Genomic DNA, 26,770 nt, shown 5'->3' on the forward strand with positions numbered 1-26,770 from the left:
TCTATTTTTGACACTTATCATTAGGATTTTTGGTGCATGTTTTTCTACAGGGAGCATGCCCTTGCTTACCCCCAACCTCCATTTAAAGACCGGAGTGGTCTTGATGACCGGATGCCTCTGCACGACAACTAACGAGTTCGGCCAACCCGGGTTTGACTTAAGTTTTCCTTCTTAAAAGATGTTGCCATTGTAGCCGTTGTAGCATGTAGCTATCATCCGCCTACGTCGCCAACCTGCCTGACACGGGCATCAATGTCAGAAGTGAGGTCCAGAACTACCAGTGGGACGTGTTCCGGTGCCAACGGGCCCAGACCTGGAGTAAGGTGCTACCTCTCCTCCTGATATTGAGGATGCAGTTTTACGTCATACCCAGGACAGCATGAAGGTAAAAAATACTTTCCGGGAAGCATATTTTCGCTTTGCATACGATTCCACCGACCGACCATTCAGATTGTAGTTCTAGGCGGGGATCGCTTAAAGTTATTCCAATGCGATGTCCAGCCACACTGTCCCAGTGGTTGATTAAAACGTCTGTTTTCGAATTCCGAAATTGTCTGTGAGCATACAGTAGGGTTGCTTATTTTAAGTTTGTAAGTGTCATGTAAACACTAGTGTGCGTTTCACCGTTATTGTGTTTCACGAGCAGTGTTCCGGTGTTCCCGTTAAGCAAGTTTTTGTTAGCAAAATATAGGCCGGTAGGCTATGCCAACTCAATTTATAATAAGTTGGCAAAATATTTTATATAAATTTAAATACATTTTCTGGTTGTATCAAGAAAATGCAATATCTTCTGACAGGTGTTGGTTGTATTACTTCTGGTTGTATTATGGTTGTATTTTCATAAGACAACTTCTGGTTGTATTATGAAAATATTTAGTTTGGTACTGCAAAATGTTGTTAATCAACAATTCTTGTCATGCTGATAAGCACCTCAAGTGACAGTTGTCTAATAATCAAGAAATACGGTTTTATAGACTCTCAAAAAAAGATGAAAAACCAACTCATTGCTTTTTTAGAGGGAACACCGTTCATGAGTTACGATAGAAACGTTTTTTTGGTGATTTCTACAAGCGTTTGTTTCATGGTGCCTAGTTTCTTTCTCCCTGTTATTGAAGCCTATTTTTCGCTGATATGTTAGCAGCATAGCAGGTCACTGTTGTTGCCTGTATTGCGATGTGTCAAACATTTCTTTGGTTACTGAAACTGTTAATTGCAAGGTATCTTTTGTGAAGCAAAGTGACAACATCACTCTTGCTTGGCGATGAATATTCTAATGAAACCGTTCGCCTCGCTACAAGTGCGCAAAACAAGTGGCCTCGTTTATTAGACATTGTTAAAGAAGTCAAAACTTAAAAGTGTTGTTAAAGGAGCTTGGTCTGGCAGTAGCGTTGTTCGACTAATTTTGTTGCTGCGGTATTCTAAGATAAATAGTAAGAACATGTAACGCTGAATACTGGGTACGAAATGCGTTCAATTCTAGCATAAGAGTCAACGGGCGTCTTTAAATGTCGCAAACCTAGCAAACCTCGCAAACCTAGCAAACGTAGCAAACCTAGCAAACCTCGCAAACCTAGCAAACGTAGCAAACCTAGCAAACCTCGCAAACCACAAAGTTGCCAGATGGTATTTTATTAATTGTATTTTTTTAATTTCTTGGCGTTTTATTTGTCTGGTGCCTGTTTTTTAAAACCCTTTTAAATATGTTATTTGTTTAGTATTGATGTGCTATTATCATCTATAAAAAGATATCAAAATATCTGCTTTGTTGTTTATGGTTAGTTTTGATATAAATACGTTTAAAGCAATGCCTTTGCGATCAACATTTGTGAGATGTTGAAAGTTAATATTAACGCAATATTTGGTAGTCAGACATTTGGGAATCAGTATTCCCTCCCTTAAACCATGGTTGGGTGAGTTCACTAATCACTGGTTCTCTAAAAACCGAGCTGCAGACGATAAATAAAACTTAACTTTTGCAGGCAACCGTAGTTCCTGCCCTTGGCTACGCGTGTGACACACAACTAACAACGAAGAAGTTCCTAATGACAAGTTTTTGTGTGTGTTTAGAAAGTAAGGGATATTTTGTGAACGAAACCGGTTTTTCCAAAATTCTTTGTTATTTCAAGTGTGTTTAAAATACCTATATGCTTTGGCTCCTTTTTGGGCTACTTGCAAAAAAAAATTGGCTTGTTTTTGGGATTGGTTTGAAACGTGTTTTTGGCTGGGTAATTTTTTAAAATCTGGCAACTTTGCAAGGCTTGCTTCTTTAAATGTAGCAAACCTAGCAAACCTTGCAAATCTTGAGAAAGGTTTCTACAATTGATGGCCGATGAGGTTTTCAACTGTTTATAGTTTGCATAAAATAGATAGGCCTAGACTACAGACAACCTTACCATTACTTGCTGCTAATCTAAATCTATCTTCTTTTGAGAGACTATTCATTCATAGCTTGTCACGCCAGTGTCGGAGCCAGATAAGAGCATTGTTTGTGATGTTTTTGAGGTCGTTGTCATCACATGAAGGGCTAAGGGGGCAGTTGGTGAGGATGTGCTTCATCGTCTGATTGTCTAGGCCGCAATCACACATTGGGTCAGGAGTCATCTTCCATCGGAAAAGATTGCTTTTATTTCTCCCGACTCCGCAGCGGGCTCTGTTTAGGCAGCACCACTCTCTTCTCTCAAGGGTGGGAGGTTGTTGTAGACTTTCGGAAGGACTTGGGATGGCAGGATGTTGTGTCCTATCGGGCTCAGAGGTCCACATTTCTAGTCGTGCAGCTGTCGCGCTTGTGTGTTCCAATGGGCCGACTTTGATGAAGCTTTTGCGTGACTTGAGTCTTGCTGGAATAAGTTTGTGTTCATAGAGAGGGTGGCGTTGGTCGGATATTTGTTTTACTCTTTCCTTTTTTGTAGTGACTTCTCTTCGGATATGAGGTGGAGCTATAGTTGCTAAGTTATAAAGGTCGGCGATTGGTGTTGGACGGAGTGTGCCAGTTATGATTCTACATGCTTGGTTTAATTCGGAGTCAATTAGCCTACTTTGGTGTGGCTTGACCTAGCCCATACTGGAGCGCAGTATTCAGCGGTCGAATAACAGAGAGCCAGTGCTGTTTGCTTCAGTGTGTGCTCATCTGCTCCCCAGTTTGAGTTTCCCAGCTTTTGCAAAAGGTTATTGCGAGCAGATAATTTTTTCTTAAGCTTCATTAGGTGTGTCTTATAGGAGAGACTATGAAAACCTACTGGGGTATGAAAACTATGAAAACCTACTGGGGTAAGCTTTCAAATGCAGAAACCTTCTCAAGCTTTACGAGGAATTCGGAGTTCGCGACATTTAAAGACACCCGCTGAGAAAACCTCATTACTATCAATTGACAAATGCACAAACCTTCCTCAAAGTCATAGCCTAGATAGTAAAACCTTGTCGGGTTTGCGAGGTTTGCTAGGTTTGCTACATTTAAAGAAGCAAGCCTTGCAAAGTTGCCAGATTCTAAAAAATTACCCAGCCAAAAACACGTTTCAAACCAATCCCAAAAACAAACCAATATTTTTGCAAGTAGCCCAAAAAGGAGTCAAAGCATATAGGTATTTTAAACACACTTGAAATAACAAAGACTTTTGGAAAAACCGGTTTCGTTCACAAAATATCCCTTACTTTCTAAACACACACAAAAACTTGTCATTAGGAACTTCTTCGTTGTTCGTTGTGTGTCACACGGCGTAGCCAAGGGCAGGAACTACGGTTGCTTGCAAAAGTTAAGTTTTATTTATCGTCTGCAGCTCGGTTTTTAGAGAACCAGTGATTAGTGAACTCACCCAACCATGGTTTAAGGGAGGGAATACTGATTCCCGAATGTCTGACTACCAAATATTGCGTTAATATTAACTTTCAACATCTCACAAATGTTGATCGCAAAAGCATTGCTTTAAACGTATTTATATCAAAACTAACCATAAACAACAAAGCAGAGATTTTGATATCATTTTATAGATGATAATAGCACATCAATACTAAACAAATAACATATTTAAAAGGGTTTTAAAAAACAGGCACCAGACAAATAAAACGCCAAGAAATTAAAAAAAATACAATTAATAAAATACCATCTGGCAACTTTGTGGTTTGCGAGGTTTGCTAGGTTTGCTACGGTACGTTTGCGACAGAGTTGCCAACCTTGCGGTTTTCACGCCCAATTAGGCTGGTTTTCGTCCTGAGTTGCGGGATTTTTTTGAAGGTTGCGGGTTGCGGTTTTTTGGGCTGGTTTGAGTAATGTGTCTCAAAACAACGTGAGATTGCTAAAACTTATTAAAAGGAGAGGATGTAGTCGAAGTTCAAATGTACTGCAGTTAAGTTGAGGTAAGTTGTATAGAATGCTGTAAGTTGCTGCTCTAGTGCTGTCATGTCAGCCATTAAATTGGTCTCATAAAGAAGGCAAGTTTATTTTGTGCGTGTGAGATGCATAAATTAATGTTTTATTATTTTTCTACTTTCATTTAGAAAGTTCACATAAAAGTTCAGTAGGCCTACAAAGCTTTACTAAACGCTGTTGTGTTCATAGCAAGGCATTGTTTACCATGGGAAAGTGGGCAAAGTAAGGCCATCTCTGAAATTGTTAGATAAGTCTGACGTGAATATGTATGATCATAAACGTGTAGGTATTGTGTAATTGGTCAAAATTGGACATACTGTGCCTGCTGTGCTGACCTTTGTTTAGTAAAGTTACATATTGGTTAATTGTTATTTTGTTTGCACTGTAGCCTAATTATCTTAATTCTTACACATTGATTGTTCTTTTTTTGGAGGTAGGCCTACATGCTAATTTCAGCGTAAATATTTCAGCGTTAGTATATATGATTGAATTGAGACTATCAAAAATATTTTGGAAGTTTAATTGCATTATGACGTCAAAAAAGCGTTTGGGCTGGTTTTGGGCGGGTTCAGTGATCAGTTTGGGCGGGAAATATTTTCAAAGGTTGGCAACCCTGGTTTGCGAGGTTTGCTAGGTTTGCTACGTTTGCTAGGTTTGCGAGGTTTGCTAGGTTTGCGACATTTAAAGACGCCCGAGTCAACCTAGCTAAAATTTTATTAGTGCGGCCCGCCACAGCTCTCCTAAGTGCCAAAGTGGCCCGCATGCAAAAAAGGTTGGTGACCCCTGCTCTACAACCATCACAGACCTATCCACACGACATAAAAATACAAACACATTCAAGCAGTCAGGCAAACACTGCCGGAGCAGCAAAATCAAAGATTGAGCAAAACCCTACACATGTTGTGGGACATCACAAGCTCTGCTACTTTGCTGATATCTTCTTAGCACTCATCTAGGAACACTGGCACTAAATTTGTCACGAGAATATTTCATATGAGTTTTCCATTGGTCATTGAGTTTTATAACTTTCTCTAAATTGAGTTTTATAACTTTCTTTAAATTGTGTAAACGTAGCCTAGTGACAAAAACGACTTTACACAATTATTTCAGGTTCAATGAATGAAAGACATTTACTTACCAGGTTTTCATAAACATTGTCGTAAGTATAGCTTTGGTAGAGAGGTACTTTTTAAAAACCATAGGCCGCTCACTATCTCGTCTCATGACCACACTCCCGCATAATTATGACAGATTGCTACCACCTTTTGTGTTTGTTCGTCAGTTGTTGCTTGTACGCAGGTCAGTGCAGTTTTATTGAATTTCAGTCATTTATAATATTATTAACATTTCACGAATAATTGTTTTGTTTAGATGAATTAAGATATTTTCCTGAAGAGGGCAGAAAGTTTTGCCAAAAACGTTCGAAATTATGTATCTATTTCATTTCTGTATTAATTTTGAATTATGCAACTCAATGTTATTAAGTTGTTATCGATTGTCTGTCTATTGTCGTAAGTCATTCCTATAGTTTCATTTTGATCATTTCTAAAACTTTTTCTGCCGTAATATCTCAATTGAATTCGATTTTATATATTTTCGATGCAAGAGCGAAAATTCCTTTTAGCGCTGTTCGTTGTTCACATAAGCATTGTGCTTTCGGCTCTCCACGTAATTGTGTATTGCGCACAACCGCCATGTTTGAACAGTCGAAGTGAATCGAGTGACGTCATAATCCCTTTAGCAAAGGATTAAGTCATGGCCTTTGTCTTCCTTCATAAAAAAAAACAAGTTCTTCTGTTAAATTGCATCTCCTCGTGTTGATATAACACATCGCCGCATTCTAAAGCTTTGTTGCCTCTTTCACTTCAACGCGTCATATTGCCCAACAAAGTTTAAGTAGTGACATCATAATGGAGTTTTCACTACAATTATTGTGCCTGCAGTATTGTTCTATGCACCGCGAGAGGAGAAAAAACGATTCGCCGGATCGTTGAAAGTAAAAGTAGCGATCGTTTTGTGAAATCTCGCTTCAAGAAATTGAGGAGAGGTTTCGACGCAACATGACTGCTCCTGAAGCTGGCCTATTGTGCAAGCTTTTCTACATTTAAAGTAAAGACGCCTTTTTGTTGGCGACACGAGAATCTCATCCACGTGGTCAAAATCAGACAGTGAGCGAGACTGCTCTCACAACACAATCAATAAGTGATAGCGCATCAATCGATTTTTTTACATTGATTCAGCGTCTGCAGACAGGTCAGCAGCGCGGCGGCAGTGCAGCCGCAACTCAATGATCACCACAATCATGCTGCTGTGTCGAGCGCTACCAAACATCAACAAGTGAATTCGATTAAACTTACAAGTTGTTTTAAATTTTCTTGAACTGCACGCAAATTTTGAGGTTAGTCCTGAAAAAAATGTTTTCAAAAATATTACAACACATTTTAGTATAGTTAAACTTGAAAATTAAAAAAGCTTTTGTTGAACACAAGAGAAAAATGAAGACCTGGCAACTTGAATTAGCAACCACGTTTTTAAGTTTATCGCTTGTTAGTTACCTTACCAACGTCTGCAGGCGTTGAATCAATGTTAAAAGAACGGATTATGCTAGTTGGGAATTGGAGGCGCCAAAGCCTAAACTTTCTGTAAGTGTCCTCTGAATCACAAGACATTTATTTGGTATGGTTTAACATGTAAAACATACGGTAGCCTAACCCAAATTTATCATATTACTACTACATCCCAGCTGGCGATGCCTGTCGTTTTTGCATTGATTCAACGTTTGCTAACGTTGGATCAGTGTGGAGGTGACGAGTTTAGCTGACTGGGGTCTAAAATTATCGCTTTATCAACGCAACTTTTATCAAAGCACGCTTGATATCTTCAAGATATAACTTCCCTGGGTATAATTGAATTTCCGCAAGATGATGAAGCTGTTTTTGCTAGTTTGTTTTATTTGTTTTTGTCATTGCTTTCCTGTCGTCAAGTTATAACCTATCTATTTTGTGAGTCGTGCAAGGCCTATGGTGCGTTGCGCTTGAAATGGCTTTGCCCGTGGTAGAGTTTCTTTGTGGGGTTTTCTTTGCCTGCTTGCTCTTCTTTGCTATGAGCAAAACGCATCAAGACGTGTTCCCCTTACGACCATCAGCACTCTTGATAACGCACCATGGCCGATCTTCATAGCAACTGTCCATACAAATCTTAAATATATCAGCTAAAGCTATGTGGGCGAATAAAGCTATAGCCTAAATATTAGGGTGGCTCTTAAAATTGAGTTTTTGAATTTTGCTTGGGACACCCTTTCAAATGGTGAGGTTGTCAGAAAAAATAACTCTTGCAAATTTTTTTTTAATTTGAAGTTGATTTAGAGGTGGCCCTCCCCCCCTAAAGTTCTGTGCCCTCCCTCGAAATACCAAATCTGCGTAACTCGAAAACCACTTGAGCTAGAGATACAGTTATTGTGTTAAAAGATGCAGAAAACATGGTTTTCTATCTGCTTTCTGAACATTGAATGTATCTATCTTGAGTAGAAAAGCAGTTATTTAGAAAAAACGCATTTGACCAAATCTTGATTTTACAACCTTTTTTGTGACCACGCAACCGTCTACAAAATTTGTTTTTTTTTTGTCTTAATTTTTGCACCTTAGAGGGAACACTGGTAACGATATTCATTTCAAAATGTAATTCTGGTCAGTATCATACTGGAAGAAGCGATATTATTGACAATATTTTACATATTGCCTTGCGTATCGTGACAGGATGTCTGCGACCTACACCATCGGACAATTTCCCTGTCCTTGCAGGCAACCAACCAGCTGAGTTTCGTCGCGAAGAAGCCATCCTGTCTCTTTCTCGCCGCACTACGAACCCCAACCACTTGCTCCACTCAAATCTCTACGAATCTGTGAGCGAGCAATCGAGCATCCTCGGCAACTGAAATCGAGACACCCATTTGTATGTGACGCACAACTCCTGATGAAAACCGCTGAAGACCAATCCATCAGCGCGGCTACCTGGGAGGACAGCAAATGGAGCTCAGAGTGAAAGAAGAACTCCTCAAGACTCTAAAGTTGTATCTCCGACACCAGCCCCCATCCAACCGGAATGGATAATTTACCAAGGAAGGCCTGGGTGCGGCTCAACCGCCTGCGTACTGGGCTAGCCTACTGGAGTCAGACTATTCCGCTTCAACATGCACAAATGGGGGATGGCTCCATCCGCAATCTGTGAGTGTGGCAAAGAGGAACAAACCACAGACCACACCATCTGTAACTGCACCAAATGGTGTGCGTGGTCTGCTTGAACTGGATGACAAATCAATGGATCAATGGACGAATCAAAGGATTGCTGCTCAACACCTGCTCAAGCATCTAAACAGCATCGCCACTGCCCAAGAGTGGTAAAAGACAGAGCCCTTGACCCCTGGAGTAACAAAGAAGGTTTAAAGTTTAAACGAAGAAGAATAGACAATATTGTTCTTGTTGGAATTTGGAAACAGTTTCCTGTGTTCAGTAACAACTTGCAAAAGAAACTGAAGTTGGTACTCATCTTCAGTTAAGATTTTGTTAAAATCCTGGATTAGACTTAGAGCAACTCCTCTCTCTGCTCTGTCATTGACTACTGAAAGTCCCTTCGCCATGTGTAAAGCTTGAATAAATGCACCATCTTCAGTCCAATGAGCAGGATCCTTTGAAAGTATAATTATTGCTTCATTTTCACCCAACACCAACAGCTGAAGAAGCCATTTTGAATTAGAGGTGCAATACTGATCTAGACCCTTATTGCTAAGAAACGCATCTACTTTGATGCTTGGTCTCCTTGGTGGACGTTCTCCTGTTTCATCTAACATGGTTGCCACCATTAGCTTTTTACTTTCCACAGACAATCGAGAGTCAAACAAGGCTAGACCAACCATTTCTTCGGACAGATACCATAAATGCAGACCAAGCTTTTTGCATAAATCGCCTTCGCCATCCAACAAGTGCGATGCATAGCACCTGAAGCTTGAAAGCGGATTCCACGCTCAGGAGTTTCTCCAAGGAATATGATAAAAAACGGGCATTTTAGCTATGCATGAATGCATAAAAGTTTAGGAATACTTATTTCGTTTATTGCTTTACCAGTTTTACAGGTTAGTTTATGAACTTTGTTTATTGAATAGCTTGGGCCACAATACTTGTTTAGCACTGTTTTGTGCTAGAATACCGAAAACAGGTTTTTTCTAAATAACTGCTTTTCTACTCAAGATAGACGCAATCACTGTTCAGAAAGCAGATAGGAAATCATGCTTTCTGCATCTTTTGACACAAAAACCGTATCTCTAGCTCAAGCAGTTTTTGAGATATGCAGATTTGGTATTTTGGAGGAGGGCGCAAAACTTTAGGGGGGGAGGGCCACCTCTAAATCAATTTCAAATTCAAAAATTTTTTGCAGGAGTTATTTTTTCTGACAACCTCACCTTTTAAAAGGGTGTCCCACACAAAATTCATATTTTTTTCATTTTTTACTAAATATATGTTGTTTAATTGTTTTTTGTTTTTTTTGTAACATTTTCCTTTTTTATTTTCTCTTTATATCTTAAATTTTTCTGAAGGTGTTGCGACCGTGCCAAATTTCTTTCAAATCAATAACTTACTTCGGTCTCATGCGTGAAAACGCGAACGTTAAAACGTGCACGTTTTAACGTTCGCGTTTTTTCGCTTCTACCCTTTTCTCGACCTTTGCTATGTTGACGTGTATTGTTTTGATATGATGGTCAGAAATAAAAACAACTGAACTGAACAGCTCATTGATAGCCTATTATAAAAATGTAAAATTGTAGCAAAATCATGGTATACATTTGCATAATTTTAAAGAAAACACCGAAATTGTTATGAATTGGCACAACGCGGGCAATGCTTCTGACCGATGTTAGCCAACCACACAACTGTGTTTTGAAGCAATACCACATGAAAAGAGGTTTGTGTTAGTAATTTTAAAGATTAAAACAAATAAACCTGAAATAAAATCTTTGAGACCTTTTTGAATGCATAATAAGAAATAAGTTATTGAAACTGATGGCGTATTGTTGGCAACATGTTGGACATAATTGCCAATCTTGTGCCCTCACATCCAGCATATAGCCGACGTTGCAATTGTTTATTTGTGGAAACGTGTAGGGCTAATGGAAAGTTTAAACTGTTTGAGTATCAAGCACGTTATCGCGTTCGCGTTTTGTTGCTCCTGCTTTTTCTAGACCTCTGCTCAGTTTGGCATAAACAAACTGAAATGAAACTACTTTGTTGGCAAACTGTTGGCTACCCTTCTGACCAACGCTGGTCTTAAGTATTCATAGTATACTTGTACGGTATCAGAAAATAATAACAGCATTGATAGCCTATTATTAAAATGTAAAATTGTAGCAAAATGATGGTATACATTTGCATAATTTTGAAGAAAACACTGAAATTGTTATGAATTGGCACAACGCTGGCAATGCTTCTGACCGATGTTAGCCAATCACACAACTGTGTTTTGAAGCAATACCACATGAAAAGAGGTTTGTGTTAGTATTTTTAATGTTTAAAACAAATAAACCTGAAATAAAATCTTTAAGACCTTTTTGAACGCATAATAAGAAGTATTGAAATTGTTGGCAAAATGTTGGACAAAATTGCCAGCCTTGTGCCAACATACCCAGCATATAGCCAACGCTGGCCCAGCAATCAATGTTTGCTGGGTAGGATGAAACGTGTGTAGCGAAATCAGGTATATATAAAGAAGGGGATGCGAAGGCTCACAGCGGTTGCCTAATTCTTGTGACACTACCAATGCGGTAGTTTGTAGTGCGTGAAACATGCGGTTCTTTTCAAAATTGCAGAAAGTTTTGTAGTATAGCTGGTAGTGGTACAGTCTCCTTTTAGGTCTCCTGCAGACAGCTTGGCCAGCAGTTCAGTGTCCTCCAATTTAGTGGCACATCTTCGAACGTTCTTGTCAATTCCCATTTTAGCTTCTTAATGCAAGTCTGCTGTGCCAGCTGGCTTATTGCAGAAGGAAACAGACAGGCTCGGTTGACTGTGGAAGCCTATGGGCAGCTGCTGATCGTGTGCAGGGTTGGAGACTTGGAGTACCGGTACCAAATTGTTGTCCTGAAGCAGATTCTGCTCTGTTCTGCTGGTCAAATATTATTTGTTGAACTTTAAATGACATTTCTTGTGCCACTGAGCACTGTGTCTCCTCAAGTTAGCTTCTATGTCATCGCCATCATCCAGTCTGTTGACGTCGAGTTCCTTTGGCATAAGACGAAGTCCCTTGAACTGGACGAGGTCTTCTTTCAGTGATGCATAGCCAACACCTCTCGGTTTCATGGTAGATCTTAGTGGGCACTGCAAACTAACTAACAACCATCGCTACAACAGCAAGAGTGCAGCACTTTCATCCTTGCTGCCTGCACACTCTGCACATGCACATTAAAAAAATAACAATCACCACTATTGAAAGAATAAAAGACAAGTGTTGCCATTGTTGTTTCAATCTTACAAAAAACAGTAAGCTAAATGCAAAAAGCCAAACAGAAAATTTGGAGCCAAACCAATATGAAAAAAAGCCAAAATAAGGCCAAACCCAAATTTTTTGGCCAAACGTCTTCAAAAGGGCCAAATTTGTGAAGTTCATCTGTAAAAGGGCCAACCTGGCAATCTGATAATAATGACCAACACACTAACACAGTCAACACTCTGTGGAATGTGTAGAACACACTTAGAACACACAAGCGCGGCGGCTGCACGATTAGAAATGTAGACCTCTGCAGTCCTCGAAATTAGCGGCGGCACATGGCAATTGTCGTGGTAAATGCCGCCACAAACGTCATAATGGCCATTCTGCTACGGCAATAGCCTAAAAATTGCCGTCACAAAATGAGCACTTAATTCCGACAAAAATTGTTCAAAATTTCTTCCTGTTTGATTTACTCCCAGTGGAGTTTAATCAGCAGAAACATCGCACCAAGACGTCACCTCGGACTATTTTACTTCCTGTGAATACTCACACAGTCTTCAAAATTAGCATAATTTTACTTCGCAAAAACGTTGACGAGGCCAAACGGCAAAAGTTGAAATTGCTGTGAACGTTTATTAGGAAAAAATTGTACCAAAACATGTAAAACGAGAAGAGAAAAAAATAATCAAATAGTCAATCACGATCGCACTGTTTGATTTGTTGTGATGTAATAATACCAAAAGTAACAATAAAGCGATCAACGCGATACGCACGCTGTTACGGTAATACACGTTATAACTCATTGGGGATAGGGCAAAAGTAAGTTAATTTTGAGTTGATTCAACGAGTCAGCACAAATCGATTTGATTTTCCTGGCGAGTTTTATCGCGTAACAACCATGCCCAATAAGAAATTTACGTTTGTTTTACATTAATTCGACATCCAGCGACGTTAACATGAAATAACGTTAATTGCTCAATCAGGTAGCCTACCGATAACAAATCAATAGCTCCCTGCGAAAAGATTGCCTCGATTTACGTATACAGTACACTAACATAATTTCGGCACAGTTAGGATACTGCGAGCAACACAAAGTCTGTTGGATAAAGAACTAGTCAGAATCGGAATCATCGGAGGATGAGGTTGTCGCGTCGTCACTGGAATACTTGAAGATGCAAAACTGCCCGTTCATGAACGCGCGATGCCATATGATCGGAAGAAACACTTTTCTTTACTGCCGAAGAACCATTTATCCAATTTTGTACCACTTTTTATATTCGCAACGATACCGGTCAAAAATAAGCATTCGATGAAAAAATAACTTTTGCGTAACAATTAGGCCAGCATTTATAAGGTTGCAAACTCTTTACTGTTCACAAGAGCATTGTCAGCGCTTAAAATAGCTTGCGTGATGCTCTGGGCTACCGCCGTGTGACACACGATGAAGAAGAAGCGTATAAAATTTTGTTTGATTAAAGCATACGGCAATTGCCGCCGCAATCCAAGGTTTGTTGATTTGGCGACGGCAATGTTTTTGCCGTCTTAGATGGAAGCTAATTTCGAGATCAGAGGCTCTGAGCCCAATAGGACACAACATCCTGCCATCCCAAGTCCTTCCGAAAGTCTTCAACAAACTCCCACCCTTGAGAGAAGAGAGTGGTGCTGCCTAAATAGAGCCCGCTGCGGGGTCGGGAGAAGTAAAAGCAACCTTTTCCGATGAGAGATGACTCCTTGACCCAACATGTGATTGCGGCCTAGACAATCAGACGATGAAATACATCCTCACCAACTGCCCCCTTAGCCCTTCATGTGATGACAACGACCTCAAAAACATCTCAAACAATGCTCTTACAAGCTATGAATGAATTGAGCTCTCAAGGTCATCAGAAGTCAAATCTGACTTACCTCCCAGTCTTAAAATGATCCTTATAGTATGTGCTAACACTGGTGAAAATTTCATGCTTTAGTCATAATTTGCACAATTGATTTGATTAGGAGAGTTTATCAGCTGTACTAAATAGCCCATTGTAAGTCACTTTAACGGATTAGCCCTCATTATAGAGTCACCCATCATAAGCTCATTATATTGTCCTTGGTAATGATGTTCAAAATCCAATAGGTCCTGGTGGAAACGTTTGACATGCTTCTCTCAAATTTTCCCTCAACTCAACCAGCTGAGCATCAAGCATGTGAAGTTTGAGGGAAGTTCTGCAGCCCATTTCGCCGTAAATTTTCACTAATTTGACAACCAGCTCCACATAATTTTCAACTTTGTGACCAGCTCAGTGCCGAGTGGTTTCGCCTTCGGCTCTGGTGCTGGTAGATCTGAGATCGATTCCAGGTCGGGTCAAACCGAAGACTTTAAAAACGGTACCGATTGTGTTCTATCCTGCATAGCGCAGTGAGAATGAGTCGGGTAATAATGTGATAACATCGTAAACCTGATACAAATTAAAAATGAGCCCTGTCGCTAAAAGACCTTAGCTGTTGTAGAGCGACAATAAATAAAACCATAACATTATTATTAACTTTGTGATTGGTCAAACCAGGGGATGCAAATTGCAAAGGCTCACAGCGATTGCCTTATTCTTATTACACTACCAGGGCGGTAGTTTGTAGCACGTGGAACATGCGGTTCTTTTCAAAATTGCAGAAAGTTTTGTACAGTTTTGTAGTATAGCTAGTACAGTCAGCTACAGAAGCCAGACTTTAGGCTACTAAATGTTATATAGGCATATTTAAACAATACTTGTTTGGAAAGACAGTTGAAAAATTACCAGTAAGCTGTTTTTCTCAACAAAACCTTTGCAGTAGGCTAGATGTAAAGCAAGTATACGGGTAGTTGAATTCTAGGTTATTTTTTGCTGAGACTTTTCGGTCGTTTGTCCAAAATGACTTTAAAAAATTTGGTAATTTTTTAAATCAAATATAGTAATAACTATATTTGATTTAATTCGCTCTGCTTTGCCTTTTTGCTTGGCATTGAGCACTTTTTGTAGTATTAATAGTTTTCATTGTTTTGGTAATTTTTTATATATTTTGGTCATTTTTCTGATGAAAATATTTCCTTTCAATTAGCTGGTACAAACCAAAATTTGCACTTTCTCACCAGCTACAATGTTAAGTTTCACCGAGAAATGTTGTCGTGTTTCTCAGCGAAACTTTGAAACAGTGTTGTCGTGTCATTTTGACCGAATTGACTATATTTATTTCGGACATTTTACTAAAAAATCGGTCAATGACCGATAAATGACCGAAAAAAAAACCCAGGTTGAATTAACAAGTAATCATGAGCATAAAGTGAGTATCCAGGCCTGATGCTAATAGTGCAATGCAGGTTATCATAACAAGATTTATTAAACTACGGTACTATCGGTGCCAATTGTTATTTTACGGTGAACAGAGATTATTTACGATAAACAGAAGCCCTTCTATTTTCAGACGTATTAAAAACCTTCGTATCCTATCCCTGGGCGAAATGTTCTGATAGTAAGTTCCTCGACCTGACTTGATGTTCTCCCAAGACTTGACGTTCTCCCACAGTTTTTTTCCGTAAGGCACAACGCTTGTCAAATAGTGCAAACACTCTGTGGAATGCACAAAATATTAGTAATTTTTGTGGCGGCATAGCGTATCGTGAGGCATTGCCGCCGAAAAAGGCAAAAATTGCAGGTCCCTGACGGGTTCCGTTTTTTATTCCGTAAGGCACAGTAGTTAGCATAAAAAGATAAAGTTGTGATAACATTATTGATGAATAAACTGTTAAAGTTTTTGCCGTCAAATTATTTTCAATTGCAAAATATTTGTGAAGTAGACGCAGTTATGTCCATGGTCACAAATTTGTATGTGGACTTATTGTTGCTTAAATAACTGACCTGTATTTCATACTTTTAATTGCTATTTTAAATTTTCTCAATCTTGCGTCTTCTCAGATTGGCTGAACTGTGCATTACCTTTTATGTCATATAGCCTAATTGATCAAAACTAACCAGAATGGCTACTGCAATGTATTTGGAGCAATACCTTGACAGTAAGTGTCTCTTGGTCACTTTACTTTTAGTTTGTAACATGAATCACACACAGTAATCATCATCATCATCAATATTATTTGAAACAAGTATAATATGGGTCAAATCTTTATATTTCAACAAGAAAATTGCAATTTGTAACCCAATGTCTCAAAAACTCATGAATTTGTGATATTAGGTGCACTTGATTGAGCTAAATCTGATAAAAGAAATTTCAGTGAAATCCATCGAGAAAAGTCGGAGCTGCACTGATTTGATTATACCACTAGAGGCGCTGTGTGTGATAAGGTAAAAATACAAATATTGATAAAATTCGCAGTTCTAATGCTAGGAATGTGGCGAAAACTGGTAATGTACCATTTTTGAGAGTGTAGAATTTAAAAATGAGGTCAAATTAAGCAAAAAAGACTTGCAAATGGGTCAAAACTGGGATTTTATTTTCAAAAGTGACCCATTTCAAGCGCGTGCCTTCCGAAAAGGGGACGATGTTTCAAAAAATAAAAATAGAAAAATGACCTTCGGGAATCAAGGAATTATGTCCAATCTTCAAAATAGGTGCCCCAATGCGTTTTATAGACAAATTTTAAAATTGCAATAAAAAAAACTTTGAAATAGCACAAAATACTGTAATTTAGTGATCAAATTCAAACATGAAAAGTTTTTACAATTTTTCATACAGTTTTTGCAAGTTTTTTACACCACATTGGGGCATCTATTTTGAATATTGAACATAATTCCTTGATTCCCGAAGGTTATTTTCCTATTTTTATTTTTTCGAAACATTATCCCCTTTTCGGAGGGCACGCGCTTGAAATGGGTCATTTTTGAAAATAAAATCCCAGTTTTGACCCATTTGCAAGTCTTTTTGCTTAATTTGACCTCATTTTTGAATTCTACACCCCCAAAAATGGTACATTACCAGTTTTTGCCACATTCCTAGCATTAGAACTGTGAATTTTATCAATATTTGTATTTTTACCCTATCACGCACAGCGCCTTTAGCCCTCTAGTGGTAAAATCAAATCAGTGTAGCTCTGCCATTTCTCGATGGATTTCACTGAAATTTCTTTTATCAGATGTAGCTCATTCAAGTGCACCTTATATCAAAAATTCATGAGTTTTTGAGACATTGGGTTACACCCCTTGTTGAATTACAATAATTTGACCCGTATATATTTTTCAATTGCATTGCCTTAACCACTAACCAGGCATCGATGGCCTCAAATGAATAATTGAGATCCAGTATTCCTATTCTAATTTGTTGTATGAATGATTATGCCTTGTTATTAAATTGTTTCGCATGAGTTTGTCTTTGTTTGCCAGGTGCCTACTTTCCAAAAATTGTACCAGTTAACACTGTGCTCTAACCAAGGTTGCCAGTTTTGCGATTTTACTATGTGATTGAGATAATTTGTTTTTGAGTCACAGGAAAATTTTAGCAGTTGTATTTTTTTTCGTTTGGTTTCGTTCCATTTTCACAAAAACTTTTTCAATCTTGATTATATTTTGTGCAACTTTGTCAATCTGATGGGCTACCTTTAGCTTTGTTTTATCACTTGAATTTTGTGGCTGGAAATTTTAAAAACATCTGGCAACCTTTGATGCTAAGGTGTTATGCTGACTTACAAACCACACACTCATAGCATTTAGCTTAATAAGCTGTTAAAAGAATGTAACCCAAATAATGTTGTCCAGACAACCAAACAAAAACAAACTTGAGAACAAACCTACCGCATATTTGATTATAGGTTGAGATTTTCGCAAGTGATTTTCACCTCAAAAAGACAGGTTTGACTTTGTCACGGGACAGCTCGGCAGCCTTCAGATTTAACATACTTTTGCTGCGGTAAAATCATTTGCCGACGTAGATTACGGATTGTGAAATGGCGTCGGCCGAAGTAAAAGTTTTGAATGCATTTATTCGCAGTGATTCAAACTTAATTTTTAAATTCAATGATTTCTTGTCACTTCTAAACTTTATACATTTGTTGAGCAATATGCAAAGCTCACGAAACAAAACAGCAAAAAGAGCTGTTTTAAGCGATCAATTTTTTATTTTTGCGTGTAGAATATAATCGTTCTTATTACGTAACATTCCATGATCATTGAAGTCAATGTCAAACCATAGCGGCCGCATAAAATAATGATGTCAGGTTAACTAGGTGATAATGGCGGTAAGAGATGTCGTTTATGTAGGTAATGTCTGTGACCAAGACCATTAAATACTTACAGGAAGGCCAAGTGCTAATTTTCATGCGTTAATGAGTGGATTTCGATTCTCATGCGTCTGATAACAAAACAATGCGTTCTGTTAAATCACACTGATTGATCTCACAGCGTGAAGACCTCGTTCAAAATAGCGCGTCTAATTTGGCTGGTTTACCGTAATTATTATGGGTCCACGTCTTTAACTCTTTAGGCGCAGACGGTTAGTAGGTGCTGGTCAAATAGGCGCACACACTGTGGCGTCAGGATATTTTGGTGCGGAGCACTGTGACACCCGTTCATTTAAGTGCTATTCCCAGTGAATATTTTGTTTGCATAATTTGTTTACTTTCAGGTCTAGAGACACTTCCATCTGAACTTCAGCGCAATTTTCAACTGATGCGACAACTTGACCAGCGATCAGAGGACCTAAAAGTGAGCAGTGACATGTTGCATTGTAGATCAAATTGTATTATAACCTTTATCATTATTATTTTCCTTTGTGAAAGCAGCAGTACTTTAAATAGGAGGAGTGTTGTAAGTTTGAATTTCAACTTTAACCTTGATTTGCGGATACAGCACCAAATTCAAACACACTAAGTACCAGAAGGCTACACAACAATCAAAGTCTTGAAGTAGCTTGCTCTTAACAACTGGGCTCTTGTCATCCTCCTCCAAGAAACCCACTGCACCTCTGCAGATAGGCTCACTTTTCTTAACTACATGCTAGCCGTTTCTATGTCAAGCAGGAAATACGGCATTGGCACATTTGTGCTCGAGAACCTAAAGTTCAGAGAATTCAATTCGGAGAAAGCCCTTTTTGGAAATTTTTTTTTAAAAATCCAACGACGCCTTCTGTTTATTTAGAGAATTCTGTATTTTATTCCACAATGTCGTTTCTTTTGCATTCTGACAAAGAAAAATAAATGGAATTGAAATTTAGCGAAAAATGAAAAGCAAACTAAATTTATTTTTGAACTATTAAATTAAAATGTTTGCTCACGTAAAATAACAGTTGATGCGTCCATATGGAAATTATGGTTGATTATTATTATCAGGTAGGCTATAAAAACATCTTAATCTTAATGTTAATTAAGCAACAGAAAGCAAGCAATAAAACTAACTTTTAAATTGGTTGATCAACTGATCGTTAGGGCAAGTTTTTGCATCTTTTTTTACAGCTTCCTAAATACTCAGAATTTATGTTGTATGATGTTTTAAGCTGTTTGTAGGAATTTTATATTGCAACTTTTTGCAACTTATTTCTATTTTTCATGCAACTTTTTACTGCAACTTCTATTAAGTATTGCGCAAAATATAAAGGTGTGATTTAAAAAACATGCTATAAAACTGTTTCTAGTACGGTTCTATTCTTTTTGATTTGCATAAAAAGAGCTAGTTGGCTTGCAAGCTAGAAGTTGAGCACCACCAGCCCAGGGTCGCCAATTTGGCCTTTTTAAAGCCAGATTTTGAAAGTCTGGCTGTTTATGAGTTAAAATCAGGCTTTTTCTGGCTTTTTTCATGTTTCTTCAATTTTTTTGCAAAACAATAAAAAAGCCAACATAAATAAATGCAACTTTTTACCGTAACTTTTGTTAAAATTAAGTGCTAATTTCTCACGATTTTAATGCAATAGAAAATTGCCCTGCTGATCATTCATTTCTCTATGGTAAGCTAATTCCTTTTAATATACATATGCCGCTGTGATTTTACAATTTTTCGAAAAAGGCTGTCTCCGAATTCATCATCATCATCATCATAATCCATCGTCGGTTTGTTCCCCACTAGTGGGGGTGGCCGATTGTTTCCGCGCAGCAATTGTTTTAATCCCTTTTCTCCATTTCACCCTGTCCCTTGCATCTTCCTCCTTCAGTCCGACTTTTTTAAATTCATCCTTCACTTGTTGTTTCCACGTTCTTCTTGGACGACCGCGTTTCCTCTTCCCATCCACCTTTAGATCTAGTGCCTTTCTAAGAAAACTTCCTTCCTCCCTCCTTATCACATGTCCATACCATCTTACTCCATTTGCCCTTGCCAGTTGGTCTATGGTCTCTCTCATCTCTAGCATATCTAACAATTCTTCAGTCCTTTTTTCCCTTCTCGTTTTCACCCCACACATTGCTCTCACCATTGACCTTTCCGTTCTTCTCAGGATTGCCAGTTCACTCTCTCTCAATATCCATGTCTCGCTACCATATAGCATTGCAGGCCGCACACAGCTCCGATATACTTTCCCTTTCATCCTTAGTGAGAATTTTCTGCCATACAACATTTCCCCACATTCCCTGAACTTTGCCCAGCCCAATCTTGCCCTTGTTGTCACCGCTGCTTCACATCCACCACTTCCATTTATCCGATCACCCAGATAACAGAAGTCTGTCACTGTTTCGATGCCATGGCAGAACTCATCATCATGGCCTTCCACTTCATTCCTTCCTTTACTGCATTTCCCACAAACAAAACACTTCGCCAATCTTGTTGCGGCTCTCTTGACATTAGCACATCTTGCATGTACCCACTTTCCACATTCCTTGCATTGCATTGAATTTCTCATCACTCTCTTGCCACATATTCCACAGGGATCTACTTTGCTCTCAACAACTGTTCCTTCTGCTCCACTCACCATCACTTTTGTTTTTTCAAGATTCACCTTCATACCCTTGGTTTCAAATGCTTCTTTCCATTTCTCAAACTTTCTCTCCAGTCCCTCCATACTATTACTTGTCAAGACCAGGTCGTCTGCATACATTGGATTCTCCTAATCGGATTCTCTGAAACAGATTCTCCCAATATTAGCCCTGACAAGCCCAGCCTCATGAGCAAAACATCAATTCATTCTTGCATTCATTCAATTCTTGCCACAATCGTCTGCCGAAAAACATAACTTCAGTTGAAGATAAAATTAAAGGGAAAATGAGTGGTTGCGCCACAAAAAAGATACAAAAAGGATTCATTCAAGAAAACTGAAGTTACTGAAAGGAAAGTTTGATTGATTGAATCTTTATCCTCGGACTGGGAAAGCTTCTTGCAGAGCTTAATCCTGGCAGTTTCGCATACTTGTAGAGGCTTTAAATCACTGACGCAGGCCCGGTCACCGAGATTGACAGAGTCAAGTTTCCGATTGTTGAAGTCTTGTTGCTGGGGAACTATTCCATCCATTAGATGCCGCTGAATGGAGAGCAGTCCTTAACGTGCGTTGCTCAAGCGCACACCCCGAGAGTTGAACCAGCGCCGCTTGATCTTGAAGCTTCTTCGTTCCAGATGTGACGCGCTAACCAATTGAGCTATCGGGGCGGATATCGGGCGGAAAAGTATCCGTCATAGAAGAGTTTGTTGACAGCATGGTTAGATATATCAGAAACTGAACAATACGTAAAAGAAAAGCAGTGTTTTAGCAGTCGTGAAACAGTGTTCCAGTAGTGAAGATTTTGAGAAGACATCATTTCCTACAAAAAGAAAAGCTGAGTTTCAATGAATTTAGTGAGAACAGCCAAGTTAAGTACAAGGAAAGCCCACAAAGTCTGCAAAACCTTGTCAGAAAGTGATATTTTTATACTCACCCCAACTCAAAGTGGTAGAGTAGTATTTACAAAGCTGTAATGAAAAAGGAGAAAATAATAGTAGAAATAGCCTGTAGTAGAAAACTTAAATAAACGTACGGTAGGTTTCTGCACTTGATAGAAAATCTATACAAAAGAAAGAATAATAGCAGTTTTGAAGAATAAACACAGAGAAGTTAGACTTACTGTTGTCGAACTAATAAATAGAAAAGGTGGGACAATACTCAATGGAATGAAGACTTTGCTGAATGAATATGAACTCTGGCCATCAGTAAAAACTAAAAACTGTGTATCGGACATGACCAGCAAACATTGGAAGCTGTCTTTGTGCAGATACAAGGCCGCATAGACACTTTGAAGATGTTTTTATTGGATGCCAACACCATATTTTAGATACATTGTTGAAACATGTCATAGATGATCACTTTGTGGAACACCAGTGTTACCGAATCTCAACTATTCTTTCATTTCAAGGCTAACAGAAGAATATCAACACCTTAAGACACCATTCAACAACATTGTAAAATTACTAGAGAAAACAGAACTTGCTCGGTGGCGAGATAACATGACCTTTCTTGATCATGTAATATCACGCTACAAAACTTTCGAAGGCTCAGGAAGCTTTCCAAAGGTGAATTTTCACTCACTTCCTGCTCTCAGTAATGCAAGATAAAACTCCAGAGCAATCTATACTTTGCTTGCTTTCATTTTTATTCCAGAGTATCCGGGGACAGCTGAAGAGCCATGTGATTTTATCAGTGGTTCTTGTGCTGACATGTGGTTCTCTGCTCAGTACTTCCTGCTGACTTTGGCAATCTATGAGAAGCTTGCAAAGAGTATCAAAGGCTTTGTAGTCACTCAGAAAGTTTTGGTCTACAGAGCCAATAAATATCATCATCATCAGTCGTTATCTCCACCTGCGGCAGATTGCGCATCAACATGGCTTATTTGCTTTCAAGAGTGGCGATTTTGAGCCAACTCGCCCAGTGTCATCAAGTGGAGTCCGGTCCATGATTGAATGTTGTCTTGCCATCGTTTTGGTTGTCTGCCACGTTTTCTTTTTCCTTCTACTTTGCCTTCTGTGCAAACTTTGCTGATTCCGAATTGTGATCTTTTAGTGTGAAAATATCTATACTAATGCACTATTCAAATCAAGCAAGTAAAGAGATACAAGACTTGCTTTTGCTCTATAAATCCAATGAAAAGCTAAATATTAAGTTTCTAATAAAAGTAATTTGCGTTCTTCTGGTGACTATTTACTAGGTTACCTCCTGATGTTAAAGATGATAACTAGCTTTTGTATTTCCGACGTTTCGTCAGTCAGCACGACTGACTTTATCAAGGTGGCTAAAACAGGTTAACACAACCTGTTCAGCAACGATGGCACAACACAAAAACGTACTGATAAAATGAATAAAGTAAGCAGCAAGAATCAGAATTAAAACACGCAACAAGATACCTAGAGGTTAAACTGAATGCGTGTTTTAATTCTGATTCTTGCTGCTTACTTTATTCATTTTATCAGTACGTTTTTGTGTTGTGCCATCGTTGCTGAACAGGTTGTGTTAACCTGTTTTAGCCACCTTGATAAAGTCAGTCGTGCTGACTGACGAAACGTCGGAAATACAAAAGCTAGTTATCATCTTTAACATCAGGAGGTAACCTAGTAAATAGTCACCAGAAGAACGCAAATTACTTTTATTATAAAATGCCTGGTGAACAGTCTCTCTCTGTTTTATTAAGTTTCTGTTAACAAATGTGCATTATTGAAATATCAATTTCACCCATTTGCATGTAATGTAATTGGTATGAAATAGTAATTAGTGTACAATTGTATTAGTAATAAAATTTAGCTTAGTAATTAGATTGTGATCAGTAATGTAGTATGTAGGCTAATTGTATAACTTTTACATGTATGATTCCGTGTTATGTAGTCAGATAATAGTTTTTGTGATTTGAGGGTGAAGTTTTTTAAAGTAAAATGAAAATCTTGTACACTTTCTTGAGATGTGCAATAAAACTCTTCAAAAAATGGTAAGGAGACGTAAAGTTACAAAATTTTCATACCCCTAGTAATAGTATGCATATGTATCAGACCACAACATCATTAATAAATATTAAGATCCCAATTGAACAAAAAGGGAAGATGCCATACTTGAGTTTCACCCTTGTTTGGATCAGTGGTGCATATCCATTATCCATGTGCCTTGAGTGGGAATCAAATTTCCAACTGGATGAAAATTTTGGATGTCCTCGACTTGAATGGGAATTGACCCTCCGTAGAGATAATACGGTGTCCAGTATGTCGTTCATAACCACTTGGTCACGTCTCAAGACAATGAAGCTGAACTTGTTAATTGTGGTCTTATTTCGATCAATGCGAGAGAGGGTGTCTAGAGTTTTCTGAGTACGCAGAGCCCCATGAATCCACACTGCGGATAACCTCCATGCAAGCAACCTCACTTTCAGGATTTTGTTTTGCCAGTCATAAGCATTGTACTTACTAATATTTCTTGCAGGCGAATATAGAAGAATAATTAAGGATATATGGAGATTTGTAAAGGCTTTAAATCGAAAACTGAAATGCAACCAGTGTCTCATTGTAGCGATTTGATCAAACAAAAAAGTTTTTGTCTGTGAAATGTTTTATATTCTTTTCCAACAAGGTTGAAATTGACACAATGACCAGTGATTACGTTAACGAAGCCAAACAACTTCCTCCAACAGAGAGAGTTAAGAAAATTAAAAAAATTCAAGAATCTTATGCAAAATGTCGTGAATTTTCTGATGACAAAGTCCAACTGGCAATGCAAACCTATGAAATGGTGAGTTTGCTGTGAAGCCAATTTCATTTCTTCAGCTTGTGTTAAAAAGTAATTAGCAACAAACGTTGTCTTATTGTTTCATGTGATCTATGCCTGTGTCCATGGCTTAATTGCAATTGTGTCATACATGTCAGAGACTCATGAATATCTCACAATAACCAATTGAAATAGTATTGTACAAGTATTTAGAACTGAAAATTTTACAAGTATTTACAAGGGAAATCGTTTAGACCAGGATGCCCAAAATATAGCTTGTGAAAAAAATATCTTGTGGTTTTCCAGAACCCACTTATAATGAAAACAACTTTGCAGTTGTGGACAGATATACCAGATTTTTTGAAGATTTGTAGCTTCATTAATCCAAAGAAAAAACTTTTTTTAGCCTACAAGTCAAAAGTTACGACTTCTAACAGTTTCAATGCAACGTGTTAAAATGGTGTGACTAAATATTTAAAGTATGATTTATTGATGCAGTTGACCAAGACTCACAAATATCAACATACAGCCCAGGCCGAGGAAAATTTTAGCAGCCCTGGTTTAGACAGCCAATGTTGCACAGATATAGTCACAGCAATTGTTTTTCAGGTGGATAAGCATATCAGAAGGCTTGACTCAGATCTTGCAAGATTTGAAGCTGATCTCAAAGAAAAGTCAATTCAAGACGCCACCGGAACTCCAAAGGTAAACCTCTCAGGATGTTGTGTTCACGATTTGATCATGGCCTTGTTTTACTGAATTTTTTGGAAGGGGTAAGTTTTCCAACTGATGCAATTGTAGGCTTTTTGATATTGAGCTGTCTTTAGTGTAGACTTTTGCTCATTTGGCTGACTCTGACACTGCAAAACATCATAGATATTGTGTTCGATATTTGACTCGCTTTTTGATGTTGCTTGTTACGTTGTGCTTAACTGAAATTCACATTTTTATACTTATACCGAATCTTTCATGTGAAATGAAAAAGAGGAATTAATTTGATGACTACCAGGAGCCATTCAGTAAAATCAGAAACATTAAACATGACGTAGCCATAACGAGGTGATTGTGTAACATGTACGGTACCATGTTTTTAACTTTGAACCACACGTTGGCTGAAATCCAGTTTTGCGTTCTCTTAGCTCCATGTGAAGGGGCAGAATCATGTTGGAATGCCCAATTACATTTTTTGAAGTGTTTCTTTGCTCAAAGCAACAATGAACCCTCAAGAATATCATTTCGGTAGTTTTCTTGGTTCAATTTCACTCCTTGGTCCACAAAAATTAATGGACTCCTTCCTGATTCGTTGGCTGCGGCCCACACCATCATTGATGCCGCCCCTTGTCTCCGAGTGACTAGCCGGGGTTCCACATCACCATCTCTTGACCAAACACGATCATTCTGACTGTTAAAATAATGCTGGACATCAAATTTCTTCTCATCGCTGAACACAAGGTTTGGCAGCGTGCCTCCTCCTTCAATGCGTGAGAGCAGAATTCTGACTCTGAAGAGACGTTTCTCAATGGTATTCATTGGCATTTAGCAACTGTTTCTTCATGTGTTTGAATGGGCTCATCTTTAAATCCCTCTTGAGAACTGTGAACATGGTACCATAGGACACGTTCGCCTCCTTTGCCAGTTTTGGAATTGGATCTCTTGTAACGTTAATTTTATTGATGACCCTGTATATCAAATGGGCTCTAAAAACTTTTTTTTAAATGATTGAGCAAAAACATTATAGAGAGCCACTGGCCATGTTTTATCTTTCCTCTATCTTTCATCAGTGGTTTCCAACCTGGGGGGTTACGTTGGATGAAGCGTCACCTGCCGAGGTGGATGTGTTGATTGTTACAGCACGAACAGGTCACATATTTTCCATGTAATCACACCAGAGAGCTGACAGTGCTTTCACTAATTTTGATTCCAACTGCATCACGTTGGGTTGCTTGCAGGTGGAGATCGAGCCATCTAATGACAAAAAGAACAGAGGAAGAAAAAAAGGAAGAGTGACGTCAGATGACGAGACCAAAGCAAGCAGGAAAAAGCTGAAAAGTAAGTTAACCTGACCATGCAGTGATTCCTTTCATGTACGGGATTTTGTCGCTGCAAGCTGCTATTCCTAACATGGTGAATAACTATCATGGTATATTGTAAAGTTCCATGACCTCATTCACAAAAACCCAACAAAGTTAGTTACCACATGACAAAGCAGTGATTGCTCTACGCTGTTAATTTCGGAATGGCCCGTTTCGGCTAGTCCGATTGGGCTGATCCGATTCGGCTAGTCTGATTCGGCTATTACCCTTTTCGGCTACAGCCCGATTCGGCTAGTCCGATTTGGCT

At 38.6% G+C, this 26,770-nt stretch overlaps 1 protein-coding gene across 2 annotated transcripts in view; it reads left to right on the forward strand.

Moving 5' to 3' along the window:
• The first annotated feature begins 5,516 nt into the window (after positions 1-5,516).
• The window catches only part of LOC145787362 (inhibitor of growth protein 5-like), a 33,921-nt gene continuing 12,667 nt past the window's right edge, over positions 5,517-26,770 (forward strand). The window contains exons 1-5 of one of the 2 annotated variants that reach the window (XM_082599091.1): positions 5,517-5,662; positions 18,425-18,504; positions 24,296-24,454; positions 25,040-25,135; positions 26,380-26,479. In XM_082599091.1, the coding sequence (XP_082455217.1) occupies positions 5,608-5,662; positions 18,425-18,504; positions 24,296-24,454; positions 25,040-25,135; positions 26,380-26,479 (490 nt within the window). In that variant the 5' untranslated portion in view covers positions 5,517-5,607. Of the gene's footprint in view, positions 5,663-15,728; positions 15,867-18,424; positions 18,505-24,295; positions 24,455-25,039; positions 25,136-26,379; positions 26,480-26,770 lie in introns of those variants that run through there. The other variant, XM_082599092.1, reaches the window with a different exon arrangement.

The sequence above is a fragment of the Aplidium turbinatum genome, chromosome 18, assembly GCF_918807975.1.
Source record: "Aplidium turbinatum chromosome 18, kaAplTurb1.1, whole genome shotgun sequence".
NCBI lineage: Eukaryota > Metazoa > Chordata > Ascidiacea > Aplousobranchia > Polyclinidae > Aplidium > Aplidium turbinatum.